The following is a 17,350-nucleotide window of genomic DNA, read 5'->3' as shown; positions in this document are numbered from 1 at the left end:
TGGACCTACAATATGTAGGTCTTGCAAGGTAATCTCTAGATCAGACATCCTAGAACAGATAAACCTGGGCTTTGGTTCTACTTATGGCAGATTGGCATAAATGTGCCCGAACTGACCAGAACTGTCCTTCCGGTTAGCTGCAGAAAGCTGGTGATCTGAAAGTCTCACTTGATCAAAGTCATTGTGGGCACAGTGGTCAACAGATGGCTCCATTGCTGAGGGGGTCATTTTTATTCTCCCTCCCCTATGGTTTGTATCTTGTTTTTTCTGATATTTATTAATGTGGCTTTTATATTTTTCATCTTGTTTTTATATTAGTTTTTTTATCTGATTGTTGTACACTGCCCAGAGTGTACAACAATCACTTTTGGTGAGATGGGCGGCTATATAAATTTGCTTAATAAATAAATAAATAAATATCTAGGGGCCCTTCCTGTGATGGCACGTGGAAGATTATGATGTGGAATGTAAAAGGAGTAAAAGATAAGGAGTAAGGAATTAAGGAGTGAAAGAAAAGAAAGAAAATTACTGTATATACTCGTGGATAAGCCGAGAATTTTAGGTGCCAAAATACAAAACACCCCAAAAATTGAGTTCAGCTTATCTGAGAGTATATATTGTAGGTTTTTCCCTCAGCTTTTTTAAAGCACCCATATATTTATTTTATTTATTATTAAATTTGTATGCCGCCCATCTCCCCCCAACGGGTGACTCTCTTATACTCGCACATAAGCAGACCCTTGAAATTTTAACCAAAATACCATGGAAAATGTCACCCACAGATAAGCCAAATGTGAAAATTTGAGGGTCGGCACGGTTTTTCATGCTTTTGGGTTAAAAATTTGAGAGTCGGCTTATCTACAGATGGGTTTATCTGCAAGTAAGTACATCAATGTTTCTCAACCTTGGCAAGATGTGTGGACTTCAACTCCCAGAATTCCCCAGGGCTGGGGAATTCTGGGAGCTGAAGTCCACACATCTTAAAGTTGCCAAGGTTGAGAAACACTGATGTACAGTATTCTATTAGATGACAAGAATCAATGGGTGGGACTGAGGAAGAGCCTACACAAAAAGTGACTGGGCCATTTAGAGATTCCAAAATGAATGAAAATGGTGACTGTTCATTAAAAGAAAAGGTTTGCTCCAATACACGGAGCAAACATTTTCTTAAGCATGTCTATTCATATGTACACATGGCAAAGGGCTGAAGATAATTAGCAAAGAACACAAGGGTAATGAGAATTTCTGCATATGGAACAGACCATTTTTGGGAATATCAAGAATAGATCTTGGGAAAAATGGACATTTATTACTACTGCTCTTGGAACAGAGTGAAACAAATATGCCGTTGCGGGAAAGAACGTTTACTGTATGTCTGTTGATAAAGAGGATTGAATTATGGAATGTTTTGTGTGATTATGAAGGCTGGTGGTTGAATGTGTCAGTGGATGACAGAAATAAAGCGTGCTTGAGAATAAATGGAACGTTCAGTGAATGGTTCAAGGATGAACAGGGAGTAAAACAAAAATATGTGATGTCCCTTTTGTGTTTCACGTAGTTATGGACAAGTGTACGCTTGTGGTCACGGCAGAGGCACCTTTGTTGGAGACATGAACCTGCATGTAATTTTTGCATGCTGACAATGCTGCATTGTTGCCTGGGAACCAAAATTATTTGCAGCAAATGTTGGATAGATTATATGATGCAATAAGGAGAAGGGATTGGAAACTTAATTTATCAAAAACCAAGGCAGCTGTGTTTGATGGGGAAAACAGAGTTTACAACTGCAAGTTGTTCATGAATGGCAAAAAAAGAAGTAAGGAGATAAGTGTGGGTATCTTGGCAAAATGTTTTCTAAAGCTGAGGAATGGAGACATTTTAAGACTTGCAAATGGAAATCTTGCAAATGGTATGCAGTCTACTGTCAGGAAAGAAGGTTTGTTGAAAGAAGTGTAAACAGCTGCGTGTAAGAGTTCTGCCCACTTTGTTAAGATAACTTACAGAATCAAAGAGTTGGTGTGACTTTATCACTTCCAGAAAAGGGAACTGTTGTAGCACAGCAACATTTTTTGTGTGGGTGCAGATCTTCAGCTAATCTACAAAGGCGTAAGAGATCACTGGCCGGAACCTCCCGTGCCAGATGGGAAGTGCTCTCTACCATCATACAACTGTTAAATATTTTCAGATGTCCCAGCACGTGGGGGTGATTTAAACAATAATTAGAGCTTTTGATCATCTGCAAAAGGTGGCAACAGTAAAAGCACAGCTTTCAAACAGCTAGGTAATGCACCATGAATCTGTCATTTAACGGATTATCTGGTTTCAGCTTTAGTACAAGCAAACTGCATAAAGCAAAAAAGTCAGAACAAAACCCACAGGTAAGTTGCCTTCTGGAATGGTGTAGGGAGGAGAAAAACATTAAGTTTACAAGCCCGCAATCCTAATCAAAGATGGAACTGGGAGAAAACTATAACACAGGGTTCCTCAACCTCAGCAACTTTAAGATGGGTGGACTTCAACTCCCAGAATTCCCCAGCCTGGCTGGGGAATTCTGGGAGTTGAAGTCCACCCATCTTAAAGTTGCTGAGGTTGAGGAACCCTGCCCTAACAAACACAAAAAAGACTTACTTCCATGTAAATGCAGCATGGCACTATAAAGTTACCATTTAAAACCAGACCATACTTGCAGTAACATCTCAATTTCAAAACGAAATAAGCAAGCATGATTGTGACTAAAATAAGTTATGATGTGTTGATCAACTAGACCCAAGCAGTTGGTGAATACCCTAAATTTTTAGAGGCTTTGGACTGGACTTGGTCTTTGACAAGAAGCCAGCAGTCACATTCCAGAAGTAATGGGTGAGGCCAAAACAAATTCCTAATTAATTAAAACTGAAAATATTTAATACGACTTCTCCCTAAACCCATGCTTAATAATTTCCCCTTTTGTTCTACTAAAAGTTACAATTTTCACAATAACTTCCAGGGTTTGGGGGAAGCCAACTGGAAAAAGTATATTTTGTGGATTCATGTGCCCGTTTTAAAGAGTTGGCTTCAAATCCTTCTCCTTCTCTGGTCTGAAGGTGACCACACGTGATCCTCCAGGGGCCTGGCTGGACTCCCAGGGAGGGCGACGAGAGCTGCAGAATGAGTTGGGAGTTAGAGATGCAGCCCAACCAACTGAACCAGGAAGGCCTGAGCAAGGACTGCAGCAGGTGAAGAGCGATTGGGAAGTCATGAAATAAGCAAGCAGGGCTGCAGGCAACTCCTAGGGGAAAAAGACCCAGTGTGGGATGGTGACTTACTTTCGGAGATGTTCGTTCTCCTTCAAGAAGAGTTCCGTTCGTCTGTTGTTGACACCACACCCGCTTTTGTACGACCTGGGAGATTTTGAAGAAAAATGAGATGATATGTGAAAAAGAATTCAGATGTCAAGCTGCGACGACTTATGGAGAGGGTCCCCATCTGGACAACCCCCAGCCTAACTGCCTTCTTCAGAATGTTACTTTTCTTATCCATTTCTGCACAGGGCTCCTTAACTCCTTCCAACTCATGGGATCTGGAGCACTGTCCCCTTCTTACGAGCCTCTGATGCTCTCAAACTTCACACCAAACACAACTCTCCACTCCACCCGCATTGAGAAACTTGACAGAAGCTTCAAACACACAATCCAGGTAGAGGAGGTGCTTTATAGCAGTTGAGAACAACTCACAACGCAGTCAGCGGTTTCTTGCTTGGTTTCAGTAAAAGGGCTGATGCAGACAGAACTGTTATTAGAACCATCTCTAACTCTCAGGCAGTAAAACAATGGCTGGAGGTTCACTGATCTCTCTCTTTCTCTCTCTGCTCCAGAGTTCAAATTCTAGGCCTTCTCTTCTCACCTTTTCAAGTCAGTGGACTTTTAGCCCCCCACCTGCCTTTGAAGGTGGGTCTATAGAGGTGGGGAAAAGTGTTTGGCAGCAGGCACAGGTGATAACCCATAATTTGTTCGGCCTCCATCCTGGCTCTATTTAAACAAGTCCTTAAGACCCAACTCCACCCCAGGCCTTGGATTAATGTGGATGATGGAGAATTTGTACAGTGGGTTGGTTTTTAAAGTATTGGTTTTTCCAGGTTTTTGATGATTTTTGTATTTTATAACATTTTACTCTTGTATTCTGTAGGTCGCTCAGAGTTGTAACAGATTGGGGTGGCCTATACATTTTATAAATAAATAAAAATAACTTGAGGTGGCCTGAAACAACGAGCCAAGACATGAACTGAGTTATTTTAAGAAAACTTAGCCATTGTAAGTGAACTTAGATAAAAGAGAAAACCAATAGTTTTTCTGGTAATTTACACAGCAGTGAAGGAATTATTCTAAGGTGACATTTGTCATCCCTGTTTCTCCGACTGTGGATGATGGGCAGAAAACAGATGGGGCTTCAAAGTAGAGATTTCCAAAACTGTGTATCTTCATCAGAAAGGAGATGATCTGGAAACACACAACCTGTTTCAGAAGAGGAGTGGATGAGCGGTCATGACAGGAACCAACACATGGCATCCTGAGATCAAGTACCACCAGAATGGCATCCAAGCTCGTGACACAAGGTAGATCACTAATAAAACCCAATAAACTATGTCCCAAGGCTTCTGTGGGGAAGGGAGGGGATGAAACAGTTGGGCTGACTTGTTGATGAGAGTGACAAGTGGCAAGAAAAAACATAGACCTTGACATCTACTCTAAGGTGAGGCCACCAAAAGTCACTTAAATATTCCAAAATATCCAACAGGTTGGCTGTTATGACAGAACTGCAAGATTTCTTCCCTCAAGGAAAGAGGAAGGTACAACAATCACTGTGACGCAGTTCTCCCTGGTCATATGAAAAAAGGCGGATGAAGACAAGGGTCTCCCTAAAGGACATCAGTCTGAGCCTGCATTTATGAGTCCTACTCTTGCTGAGCACAGATTTGAACAGGTAGGGAAGGAGTCTCCTTTCCAGCTGGAAGTATGCACATGACTGGCTAAGTGCCAAAGGGAAAAGGCAGATGTTTGAGCTCAGAATGGTGGGGGTAGGCTTGCAGGGTAAGTAATATTCTTACTTACTGATCAAGCATCCACCTCTCCCCACGAATTGGTCATGTAAGAGATATGGAAGTTAAAACAAGAAAAAAAAATGTGCCCATCCGACCTGGTGCTGTATGAGCCTGTAACAAATTTGTACATATTCTAAATTCTTCAGGTCAGTCTGGACCTTGAAAGGGTGTTCTGCCTCTTCAAGGAGATGGGGCCCCCACTGAAAGGTTTCTTTGATAGACAAAAGCCGTTTGTTAAAAACATCATTGTTCCTTTCTGTTGGGAGAGACTGCCCCGAAAAGAATGCACGAGGAGGAGGGTGTCATCAAATCCTGGAGTGGACTGTAGAAGGCCAGCTCCTGAGCAAAACTGGAAGCATCAACCTGTAGAATAAGGGATGAGGAGGATCTAGATGACCGAAGGTGGGCAGAGAAGCGAATGCTTGTTTGAACAGGAGTATACTTGCTGAATTTTGCAATTCTGCTTTAAGGGAACCCCTTTCTTGCTACGTTGAATCAGCAGTGAAAGGAAAATTAGGGGAAAATATGAAAAAGACTACAGTAAACATTGCTAAAGCCCAGAAAATACATCCAAATTCCACTCAAAGAAATATGACAACTCAAAAAATCCAATTCAGGCAGATCAAAGGCACAGTTTTAAAAGTTAAGTGGCGAGATCAGAGCCATGGACACTTTGAAGAACTGCTGGAACATGTTGAGTCTGGACAGCAGGATCTCCAGAGTAAATGAGCAAATTGTCCAAATATTCAAAAAATGTCCTAAATTCATGAAAAATATGGTTTATAAACATCATGAAGACTGAAAATACTTTCTGTCCCACTTGGTTAGTTCACCACCTGGGTTAAGTGGTCCATACAGTTTGCAAACTTGGTTCTCATACTGGAGAAGATACCGGCCATTTATGCACGTTTAGCAAGGTTGAAAGAGAATCTGTATCCACCATTTCATCTCAGTGTTCAAGCAAAGGCCGTTCAAGGAGACGGACCCTGCTGAAAGAGTTCACACAGGCACAGCAATAAGTCTTGATTTTCAAATACCGAATCCCGTAATTCAGAAACTTGCTTCAGCAGAAACTTCAAAGATACAATACGGCTGGGGAAGTTGCTTCATTGCAAACAAGTCTGCAACGTCTGCCCTCTGGAATACTATACTCCCGAGATCCAGATGGCCCCAACTCTGCTGGTATTCCAGAACGTCTGAAAAACATGGCTGTTTTCCCAGACGTAGGAAGTTAATGGGTCCCACGAGATGGGTGCTATTGTTGGGATGACTGCTCTCCTCGGCTGCCACAATATGCATATTTATTGTTACTGTTCTTTGTCAGCCACCCAGAGTCGCTGTGGCGAGACGAGCAGCCATAAAAACTGATTTAAATAAAGTCATATATACACAGATCTGCCTCTAGCAGAACAAAAAATTCAGCCCTAGCCATATGTCAGCTCCCGAGGTTAAAGTTTAGCCTATTCCTCCTGACTTTTCAAATCAGTGGAGTTTTCTCTTCTCTTTTCCCATCCTTGAAGGCTGAAGACTTCTCTTCAGTGTTTAGATTGGTTCTGCCTGGACTCAACACTGTTGGTTCCCGTCTCACCAGCCCTCAGAGCTCCCCGCAGGATGCTGCCCAACAGCCCCTCATGTTGTCCTTCCCAGTAAGACAGCAGCAAAGACAGTTTCTCTCCAACAGTAATTTAACTCAAGGATGTAGAACCAGAGGCCCTCTGAACGCTGCTGAACTGCAATGCCCGGCAGCATGGCTCAGCCCAGCCAACAATGAAGGATGCTAGGACTCACAGCTCAGAAATACCTGGAAGGTAGCCACAGAACTCCCACCCCAGGAGCCCTTAGCTGCCTAATCCTTTTTACTTGCATCTCATTATTGAAATCAGAAGGCAACAGCTGAGTTTTATAAAGAAACAGCTCTGGCAGGGCCTTGGCTTCCACAATGGGGAGGGTGAGCCATTCAGCCAAGTCATCAGCTCATGTGGTAGTGAACACGATGCCAACCTTGCTGCTCCTTCATGTTGTGCGCAAGTAAATTAATTAAACATACATACAGAGAGGAAGAGAGAGCTGCTGATAAGAAGGAAATGACCACGCCCCGTAGTTACTGGGGGAGTGTGAAGTTCAAAGTCTCCATAAGTGCAGGGATCAGAGCTAAGTAAATACTAGCATAACGCCAAGTCCCAAAGCAAAGTCAATTATTCTGCTAACAGCCTCAGAGTTTCTGCAGAGGCCTGCAGATGCAAGTCCCGAACCCAAAGGCACAGTTTTGTCTCGTTAATGTGACCACCTCTTCCACGCTCTGTTGGTGCAGGTTCTACTGAACGGAGATGGCAAAGCGTGGACTCATGGGACCTGTGCTGATGGGGCAGAGGGAAAAGGGCACACCCCTCCTTATACCCTGCCAGATGAAGGAAACACAGCATAGACCGCCCAATGGGAAATCAAGAAGAAGCAGAATGAAAAAGATCAAGGAGATATTTAAGGAGTGACCGATGGAGAAACGAAGGGAACCAAGAGCCGATGAGACTGGTAGAGAGGCACATGGAGGAAGTGCACAAAAATGGCCAGAGGGAAGGGACTGACTGTGATCAGCCACAGATGCAGCCTCAAGCCATCAAATTTCTTAGATAGTTTCGGGTGGCGCTTCTCCTCCTCAACCCTTTTCCCATTCGGCCTTCGGGAGGGAGAGTGGACTGCCTTATTTTACGCCCTGTACTAGAACTTCAAGATTTGAAGGACCAGGTTGGGGATAGAGTGGCCAGGAGAAAATCTACCTAGGTAGTCAACTAAGCATTGACACCAACCTGATGACACATAATCAATCAATAATTCATAATTAATCACCCAGAACTCCTTTTCTGGCTGATCAGCAGTATAAGTAAAATAGGGACTGGTGAATATTAAAAGCACCTTTGCTAAGGAAGAGGACCAGAAAGAAGGGAGGCCGTGGATAGGCCATCTATGGTGCCTTACCCTTTATTACACATGGGAAAGACAATTTCTTCTTGGTTCACCTTTCCGACGAGCTCAGCTTTCTGAAACCAAAGGCTCTCAGAGGCACGCACTGCAGCTTCCACCCAACTAAATCAGCACTGCGTTTTAGGCCAGGAGAAATTCCCTCTACAAGCAGTCCTCACTTAACGACCCTAACTGGGACCAGCAACTCTGCTGTTAAGCGAAACGGTTACTACGTGGGAAATCACATGACCGCAACTGTGTTTTCTGGCTGGAAAGAGACAAGACTACAGGTAGTTCCCAGTTTAAGAATGAGTTCCGTTCCCAAGATCTGTCCTTAAGTCGAGTTAACGGTATTATTGCATAATACTGTATAAGTAGCATTGTGTAATTAACCCGAACCATTGTGCATCTAACTCGAATTTTGCTACAATAGGCCCTGTTCTTCACCATGGGTCGTCCTTAAACCAGGCACTCTTAACCTGGGGACTCCCTGCACTCAGTTTCAGACCCTTGGCTTTTGTTTGCGTCGTAACCACTCTCCCACCCTTTGGAATGCTCAAGTGCCTGCTTACTGTCCTGTACACATTGAAAGCAATGCGATCGTGCCACAGCCCGGGACTGGGAGCCATGGGCACGCTAAGCAAGCAGCTTACTCTCTGGAAATCCCTTTCTCTCCAATCCCTGTGCTCTGTTGGTGGCAGGGGAACAAACAATTCCTGTAGGCAATCTCTCCTTTGCCTGACCCTTTCCTGCTGCCAGCGCGATTGCATTGCTTTCAATGTATAAAAGAGCAAACAGTTCACTCTCTTGAAATCTCTTCCTCTCCAATCTCTCTGCTCTGGGATGGGGGGAAGGGTCAAAGAGATTTCAAGAGAGTACTGTAAGCCGTGTAGCATGCCCACAGCTCCCAGCCCTGGGCTGTGGCATGATCGCACTGCTTTCAATGTGTAGAAGAGCAAACAGCTTCCTCTCTTGCAATCCCTTCCTCTCCGATCTCTCTGCTCTGCAAGGGGGGGGGGGGAGAAAAAACTACAAGGCAGGCACAAGGCAATGCATACTGACTGTAATGGTGATCACATGACTGAGGGATGCTATGACTGTAGAGGTTTTTTTCAGCACCGTCGTAACTTTGAACGGTAACTTTGAACGAGTGGTTGGTAAGCGAGGACTACCTGTATTCTTTGTGGGCTAAGTATCAAGTTACAGGTCAGTGCAATCACAGGCAGGGTTAATCTTTAGTCACTTTTATGAGCACTAAGAAATATTTCAGGTAACATATGGTGATGAATCACATAAGGGCCGCCTACCTGCCCCCTTGTGAAGACATCTAGAGAGGGCCTACTGAAGGCTTGGTCTTGATGTGAATTGAAAGAATGTGGATGAAAAAGCATGCCTTGCCAGAAATGAAACATCACGAGATGGCCGGTTGTAGACCAGGTGTGGATCAGGCAGGAGGTCTTTCCAGGAGCAGCCCCTCCTCAATGGCATAGTTTCCCCCTAGAAGTATGGGTCTCTCCATCCAACTGGCATTTCATAAACAAGCCAAAATGGTTTTGTCTCAGGGCACGCTAGGCCCTTAGAACAGATTAATCTACTTTAAGGACACCCATGATGTTTCCCGATGGTTTTGATATTGTTTTTAATGGTTTATATAGTTTTATTTTTGTTTTGACTTCGTTGTAATCTGCCCAGATGTTTTCCTGGTTAAAAGCACAGTGGAATAGGGTTGTCTTAATGGCTTAGCCTACCTACCAACTTACTTATTTACCAAATTACCTCTTAAAAATATTGCTATATTGCCTCCTATGCTATGCACCTCCAGGCCTTATGCAAAATTTAAATAAGAAATCACAATTACATGACTGCAGCTTGCTGAGACATTGTAATCATGAACCAGGTGCTGAGCAACTGGATCGCAATCACATGACTGCGGGGATGCTGTGATGGCCAGAACTCCGAGGATCCATCATAAGTCCCCCTTGTTCAGCACTGTTGCAAGTTTGAATGGTGGCTGAATGAGTGGTCGTAACCTGAGGACCACCTATAAACGAACGGCTATGAGTAACATAGCAGCGGCATTGCAAGATGACAAAAGGCAACTTGATTGAAATAATAATATACTGTTAAAAAATTAACAACTTACTCAATATCTTTTCGGACCGATCCCATGAGATTCTCTCTTTCCCGCACTGCCACAAAGTTGGTTTTAGTTTTGTGGAATTCATGCGTGTAATCCTGTTATGAAAAAAATGATTCCACGCTAATTAAATGACTACGACCTTACAACAGTATTTGCAGGTCTCAACCTTCAACCTAACCAGAGTTGAAGTTCAAAATATTGTTACTGTCCTTCAAAGGGATGGTCAAGGGACCCTAAAAGATACAATAAACATTCACAAGCCCCACAGCACTATTGTCCAATGTGAAAACTCCCGGAGAGGTTGGAACTGCAGTTCAAGGAATTCCTTTGGCTGCACTGACAAGCAGGTCTTGGAGTTACAGATGTGGACAAAATCCCAAAAGGGGCTCCAACATGCTTTCCAGAGACTCTGGTTCAGTGCGTGCCCACCCTTATCCTGGCAAATGTGGCTAGTTATTTGCACCCCTTTTCTTCTTTTTTATTGTGAGCCGCCCAGAGTCACCCGTGGGGGAGATGGGCGGCATACGAGCCAAATGAATGAATGAATGAATGAATGAATGAATGAATGCATGCATGCATGCATGCCTGGGGTTGCAAAAGTATGTCAGTTGATGCCATGCTGGAGTGGCTACTGGATTGAGCCTGTGGCTATCCAGCCAAAATCTCACTTCAGTTACTGCGCAGGGGGTACATGGGTCTGCCTCTCTGAAAAATTACAAACCCCCAACCTGTTCCAGAGGGCTTATGGCAAGTGATGAGATGCCCATGATGGGGTTATTATGATTTTATGGGTTTATTTTAGTTTTTATGGTGGATGATTTATTAGGAATTGCTCTTAATTACAGTAAACCATACACCCCAAAGCACTTTTTTGTAATTATTTCTGAAACATTACCCAGCCCTATTCTCGAGGAAGAGCACACTGCAGTCCACCCAATCTAGAGATAACCAAGACGTGTCTCTGACTTCAACAGGAACAGAAGTTAAGTCAGTGCACGTTTTTCCACTGGATATAAGCACCACTGGTTACAGCTGACTTCAGAAGCAACTCCAGACTGAAAACCTGGATCTCTGAGGGAATCTTCACCCATCCCAGACAAGTTGAAATGTTATTCCCCAATCTATTTGCTTCCTAATCAAGGAGCACCTCTGTCTTAGTTGGTTTAGGGTTCAATATTTTAGCCCTCATCCATCCACCCGTCCAGGATCCTGCAGATCCAGAAACCAGATCTGAGCCGTAACAGAGAGACCAACAGACACCGTTGGTGCATCATCAGATCTACTGTAAGGGAGAAATCCAACCCAGACCAAACACAGGCAACTTCACCAGCAGGGCCGCCCGTGCTGTCTCCTCTGCTTGAACAAATACTAATATGACAGTGCCAGTCAGGCGCCATATTAGTATTTGCATCGGTTACTAGTCATGGGCAAAATATTTCCTCCTCCGTGAACCTGCCCGGCCACTGAGACAGGAGTCTGTGGCATTTTCTGAGGCCCTGAACTAAGGGAGAAAGGGTTCTTTTCCTGGCGTAGGCACCACGGTGCTGGGAGCTGTTACCCAGATTTCTCTGAACAGGAGATATTTCTCCATGCAGAGGAAAACAAGAAATAAACAGAAAACTGGAACCCAGAGCTACAGATTATACAAAAGTGCCTCAAGTTCAAACCGTCTGTCAGTGTAAACCGAGCTGTTTCAACATCTTGGAGCTGTTTTGAGTATGAAACGGTTCAAATTCTAAACGCTTTGCCCCCGCCTAAGAGCATCGCTTTGCAAAGATGGAAGCGGACACACTTTGCCCGGACAGAGCTGAAAAGTCAGGGGAGAGACTGTAGCTCAGTTTTGTGCATGGGGACGTCAAGGTTTAAGGCGAAAAGGTTCCGCCAACAGATCAGGGAGTGGTCCCTCCCTGCCGGGGGCCTGCCAAATGCCACCTCTCCCAGAGTTGCCAGGAGAAAGCCTCGGGCCCAGGGGAGCTGCCTTACCTGCAAGATGTCTCGGTGCCGTTGCAAGGTATGCATCAGAGCTGCATTGAGGGAGGGGACGCCGGCGCTGTTGGTGTACTCAGCCATTTTGTCATTTACCCCGGTGAGCTGCAACAGAGAGTACAAGCGGGTTAATGCCCTTCGGGACAAGGATCGCAGGGACTTGGAAGGAGCAATTCAATAAGCAGCAAACTTCATAGCACCCCTCAAAGGTACTGAGAGTTAACAGTGCAGGCTTGCTTCTCCATACAAACAACAGTGCGGCACCTCCCCTCTCCCTGCCTTTGCAACATTTGCTGTTGCACCAGCTCATTGGTACTCTGGTGTCTTGACTTAAACTGTGCATTATACAACACAGAACATTTCTGATTTATAGGCAGTCCTCGCTTAGCGACCACAATTGGGACCAGCAACTCCATCGCTAAGCGCCACAGTCACTAAGCAGAAAATCATGTGACTGCGCCAGACTTATGTCACTTCTGTTGCAGTCATTAAGCAAATCACTGCAGGTTGTTAAGCACAATATCACATGACCGCAACCTGCAATTTTACTTCTGCGTTCTCCATTAACTCTGCTTGCTGGAAGCTGGCTGTGAAGCACGCAAATGGCGATCACGTGATCAGGGATGCTGCAAGAGTCATAAATGTGAGGATTGGTCACAACACTTTTTTTTTTTTTTAAACGGTTAACTTTGGTCACTAAACAAGGCAATCAGTAAGTGAGGACTACTTGCACTTGAAGGTGGGGTGCTTGTGGGAGATGAGGCATGGTCAAAAGCCTAGTCACTTGTATAGTGAGATGGGCAGCGTATAAATCTGATTTATAAATAAAATAAAATAAAGCCATCAAGATGGCTGCCACAACCATCCAGTTGAAAGCCCTATCCTTTTTTTGTGTGTTGTGAGAGTTCTAGATGGGGGGGGGCATTTCACATGGCCTTCAACTTTGGGGGTGCCTCGGGATTCCCTCTTGCCCCCTTTTTCCTCTGTACCCAGATGCAGCTGCTGGAGATCATGCAGGCGTGGGCCGCAACACCCCCAATAAGCAAATGGCAAATAGCTCTTCCTCTTTCCCGCCTATGAATTCTGGAGAACGGAGAGGAGCACATTGTAGCTCACGCTGGGGAAGAACCAAGAGAACAGGCAGAGGTATTGTGAGCAGCAAAACTGGCTGAGCCAGGTGGAACAGCAATGCCAGCCTCTGATGAGGTTCCATTCCTCTTGAAAGACCATGTTCGGCTGTCAGAGTTAAGGAACGTGGGATATGGCTGTCCGGATGCTTCAGGTTTTTCTCTTTGTGTTTTCTGTCTTTGTAGACTATTAACTGCCCAGGGTCAGGCAGCCTCTAAATCCAAAGAGCGTCATCTGACAGGACCCAGGAGGAGGGCCTTCTCTGCTGCTGCACCCACCCTATGGAACATCATTCCCCGAGGTCAGGCTGGCCCTGACTTTGAGGGCCTGAAGACCTGGCTTTGCCATCTGACCAGAGAGCGGTATGAAGCCCATAAAATGGCTGTGTGGTTCTTGATCATCAGGTAGTCAAGATAAAACAGAGCATTAAAAAAAAAAAGATAAAAGATTCAGAACAACAATATAAAGGGCAGTAAAGACAAAGTAATACAAATAGCCATACAATTGCAAAGTCTAAAAAAACTGGAAGTTTGTGGGATTTTTCACATGTTGGGGCCTTGCCCTGGGGTCAAAAAGACCATAATGTTGGACCCAGCCGAGCCTCGTGGGGCAAGGCATCCAACAGATGGAGCAGCACCATCAGAACTGTACCTGGTGACCCCTGCCCTGCCTGGCCTCACTGGACAGAAATATCTGGAAACAGGTCACAAGAGACCCTGGAGGGTTTAGATGGGAAAACAGGGCAGAGGATCCTGATTTGATTACCAGCGAAATTCAAGTGAGCTGGTATCTTAAACTAACTGGCAGCCCCTGGCATAATTCAACAGCACTTTTGCCAAGCTGAGAATAGCTGGAGAAAGCTGCAGGTGCTTCTGCATAAATGAAACTCGCTTTGGATTACTTTGAGGTGCCAAATGCCTTGTTGCAACCCCCTTTTTCCCAACCGCTCCAGCCATTCATTTAAAAAACCCTTCAGCGTTTCAGCAGGAGTCAGAGCTGGCCTCAGCGACATGTCACTCACCTTCCCTAAGAGTTGCTCAATTTCCACAGCCATTGCTTCAAACATCCGGTCTTGGCTCGACCCATTCAGGAGAGGGGTTGTGTCCGAGCTGAGCAATGAACAACACAGAGGTAGTGTTCCATTAAATTTTAACACATGGCAGGAAACACTCTTAATTTTAAAAAATCATATAAACTAGGAGGTCCTAAGGTTGATGGCCAGGAGTTAGGCATACCCAACAGAGCTGGGAACTACATCTCAGTTTCAGATATCAGTAACATCCATCTTGGATGACGAGCCATTTTTGGAAATTCAAGTGCCTTTCAGACCAATGGAAAATGAGAAGCAGAGTGCCCCCTCACAACTCCACACAGAGAAGGATCCCTGAGTTTTCTCTTATAAGGCAGCTTAGACAGTCCACCCACCTTGCTATCTACTTCTGCCCTGCCCTGGGAGACTGGAGGTGGTGGTTAAAGTGTTGGACTGGCACAAGGGAGTCCCACATTCAAACATCCATTTGACCATAGAGCTACCTGGGTGACTTAGAGTAGACCTTCTCTCTCTCAGCCCAGTCTATCTTACAAGGCTTGTGGAGAAAAATGCTCACCCAAGCAGCCTTTGGCACTCAAGGAAAAACAAAAAAAAGAACACAAATGCAATAAATACATCTCCGAACAATTCATCCACATTTCAATTATTCAAACTTGCTGGAGGTTCAGGCCAACCCTGGAGAGCGCATGCTTCCAAACATTTGTAAAATTTAATACATTTAAATAAATAAAAATAGTAGACTAGAGGCTGTAAATATAGGTCTGGATTGAGGAAAGGCTGACACTTCCAAGATCGTACTTGCTCTTCAGGGTTAGCTATTCGAACGTTCTAAGAATTTCCCAAGTGAGACTCACTCAATCCTGAAATTTAAAAAGTACAGCCAAACTTCCCGAAGCACAAAACTAAAGCAAACAAAGAAAGCTTGGATTTGGGAGTGAAAAAAACACGTTCACAAGTGCAACGAAAATCAAAAGAAGTAGCAGCATGATAGTACCTATACCTGTCGCGCCTTCCGTCTCGGGAGCCGCCATGGCTGTAGCTGGTGCACAACTTGCTGAAGGAGACCAGCTTGAGGTCCAGTTCATTTTCCAGCTGCCGGGCCTGCTTCCTTAGGTCTGCAGAAAGAGCACAGAGGGGAACAAAATGATGCTTCTTCCATCCTTTCAACTCTCCAGGTTCAAAAACAACGTGGCTGAAACCACTTCCGGAGATTCTAAACAGTTAAATGGCTGTTTATGGCTCATCACAGATCATCGACATGAAGACGTTCTTCTCTAGGAATACAGAAGTCTTAATTCTGTGGCAGATTTTTCATGCTTTTCATCTTTTTCCCAGGTTCAAATCTTCGGTTGTCCTAGTAAAAAGGTAGAGCTGCTAGATGCCTGCTTTGGGACAGAAGGATTCAAGTTCAGCTTCACCAGGCAAGGCTGGAGAAATCCACTGTGTGAAGGACTGGAGAGACATGGTAAATCACAGCAGCAGAAGACATTAATTTTTTCAAACTAGGGCATCATCTCTTACTATTTAGATATCTTCCAGCACACGAGGGGGATGGTTGGGCTGGCTATAAGGGAATTTCCATTTCCCCCCTTTTTCTTAATGTTATGGCGCTGATTATAGACAGTGCTTGTCAACAAATAATCCCAGGAAAGCTTACGACAAAAGAAAATTAATATCTCAGAAAGTAAAATCATCACATCCGAAGTGTTTGCAGAGTCCATCTTCTCATAAAGCTGAAGGAGAAATTTTGCAAACCAGCAGCAACTGAGCAATAAACAGCCAGGGAAGTTCAGTTTGCAGAATATTTTCCTTGAGCGGACCCTGGGCGGCCGAGGGCTCTTCCAAGGGCTGATGTGTGCGCTCTGTAATGTTGGAGTCACGTTTGCGCACCTCAGTGCCCAAACGCAAAGGTGCAGGGCCCACCTCCCGCCGCAACATCATGCCCGTGAATCGTTCCCGGGACGTGTCTCCTGAGGAAAGGGAGAAGGTCCTCGGATCCGCCGGGCCCCGCTCTGGCTCGACTCGCAGCGAGTCCCAAAGACGCTCTCCCGCTCCTGAGCATCGTCGCTCCTTCGCCCTGGCAAGAGGAGCTCCATCCGGCCTCTCTCGGCTGAAAAGAACCTCCAGGTTCAGGGGCAGTGTACCTGAGCCCCCCCTCTCCCCCCAGGGTGGGAGCCGACACCGCCGCGGCCTCGGGCAGCCCCCCTGGAGACCCGCTGCTACCCCGGAAAGACCCCGCTGCGTCCTCCAACGGCCCTCGGCGACCCCCCTCCTGCCCCCCCCGCCCGAGGGGTCAGGGGTGGGGGCTCTTCTTCCAGCCGCGCCGCCCCCACCCCAAGGCTCTAGATCGGCCCGACGCTCTCGAGATGCCCCGGCCTGAGACTCCCATCATCCTCCGCCCACAGAGCGATTACATAACCCATCTCCTTCCGGGGGCTGAAGTGTAGCCCCCTCCCCCGCTGCCTTCGGGCTGGGCTCCACTGCACCCCCGCGCCCGCCAAGGCGGGCCCGTGCTGGCTGGGGAATGATGGGGGTTGTAGTCCAGCACCCTGCAGGCCGGGCGGGGCGTCTCGGGCCCTGCCGGCTGGGCTGCTCCCGCCCAGCCCTCGGCATCCAAAGCGGCCGCCTCCCCGGCCGCCCCTTCCCTGGAGAGTCGCCCCCTCCCCACCGTGCCCCCACTCACCCTCCCAGTAGTTGCTGCTGGCCGCCGCTGCCGCCGCCATCTTTGTTGTCCAACGTCAGCCCTCCTCGACTTGAGCCGGCAGCGCGCTCAGCCATAGAGCGGGCCGGCCAGAGCGCCCCCGCCTCGACTTCCGATCGTAGAGCGCCCACGCCGTGGATCTGGCGAGGAGGGAGGTCGGAAGAACCATCGAGGGAGGAAGAGCGGCGCCGGGGGACTCCTAGAGCGCCCCTCTAGCCGCCGCTTGAATGTCCGCACCGCCCCCTGTCGGGCACATCCCGAAAGGTCCCCCGGGGTCTTTTTTGCTTTCTGATGAATAATCCTAACAGG

At 46.2% G+C, this 17,350-nt stretch overlaps 1 protein-coding gene across 2 annotated transcripts in view; it reads right to left on the bottom strand.

Annotated features, from left to right (window-relative positions):
• Positions 1-17,141, bottom strand: part of GOSR1 (golgi SNAP receptor complex member 1) — a 48,339-nt gene extending 31,198 nt beyond the window's left edge. Inside the window, exons 1-6 of one of the 2 annotated variants that reach the window (XM_088138757.1) lie at positions 17,024-17,141; positions 15,341-15,455; positions 14,311-14,398; positions 12,159-12,266; positions 10,179-10,270; positions 3,306-3,380 (exon numbers count right to left, since the gene is read on the bottom strand). In XM_088138757.1, the coding sequence (XP_087994883.1) occupies positions 3,306-3,380; positions 10,179-10,270; positions 12,159-12,266; positions 14,311-14,398; positions 15,341-15,455; positions 17,024-17,063 (518 nt within the window). In that variant the 5' untranslated portion in view covers positions 17,064-17,141. Of the gene's footprint in view, positions 1-3,305; positions 3,381-10,178; positions 10,271-12,158; positions 12,267-14,310; positions 14,399-15,334; positions 15,456-17,023 lie in introns of both variants that reach the window. The other variant, XM_088138756.1, reaches the window with a different exon arrangement.
• Between the last annotated feature and the right edge of the window lie 209 nt (positions 17,142-17,350).

Source organism: Python bivittatus, unplaced genomic scaffold (assembly GCF_059951505.1).
Source record: "Python bivittatus isolate LINGU-HERP-01145 unplaced genomic scaffold, Pbiv_v1 ctg000240_np1212, whole genome shotgun sequence".
Lineage (NCBI taxonomy): Eukaryota > Metazoa > Chordata > Lepidosauria > Squamata > Pythonidae > Python > Python bivittatus.
The sequence above is the reverse complement of the archived record's forward strand: the minus strand, read 5'-3'. Positions and strand labels throughout refer to the sequence as shown.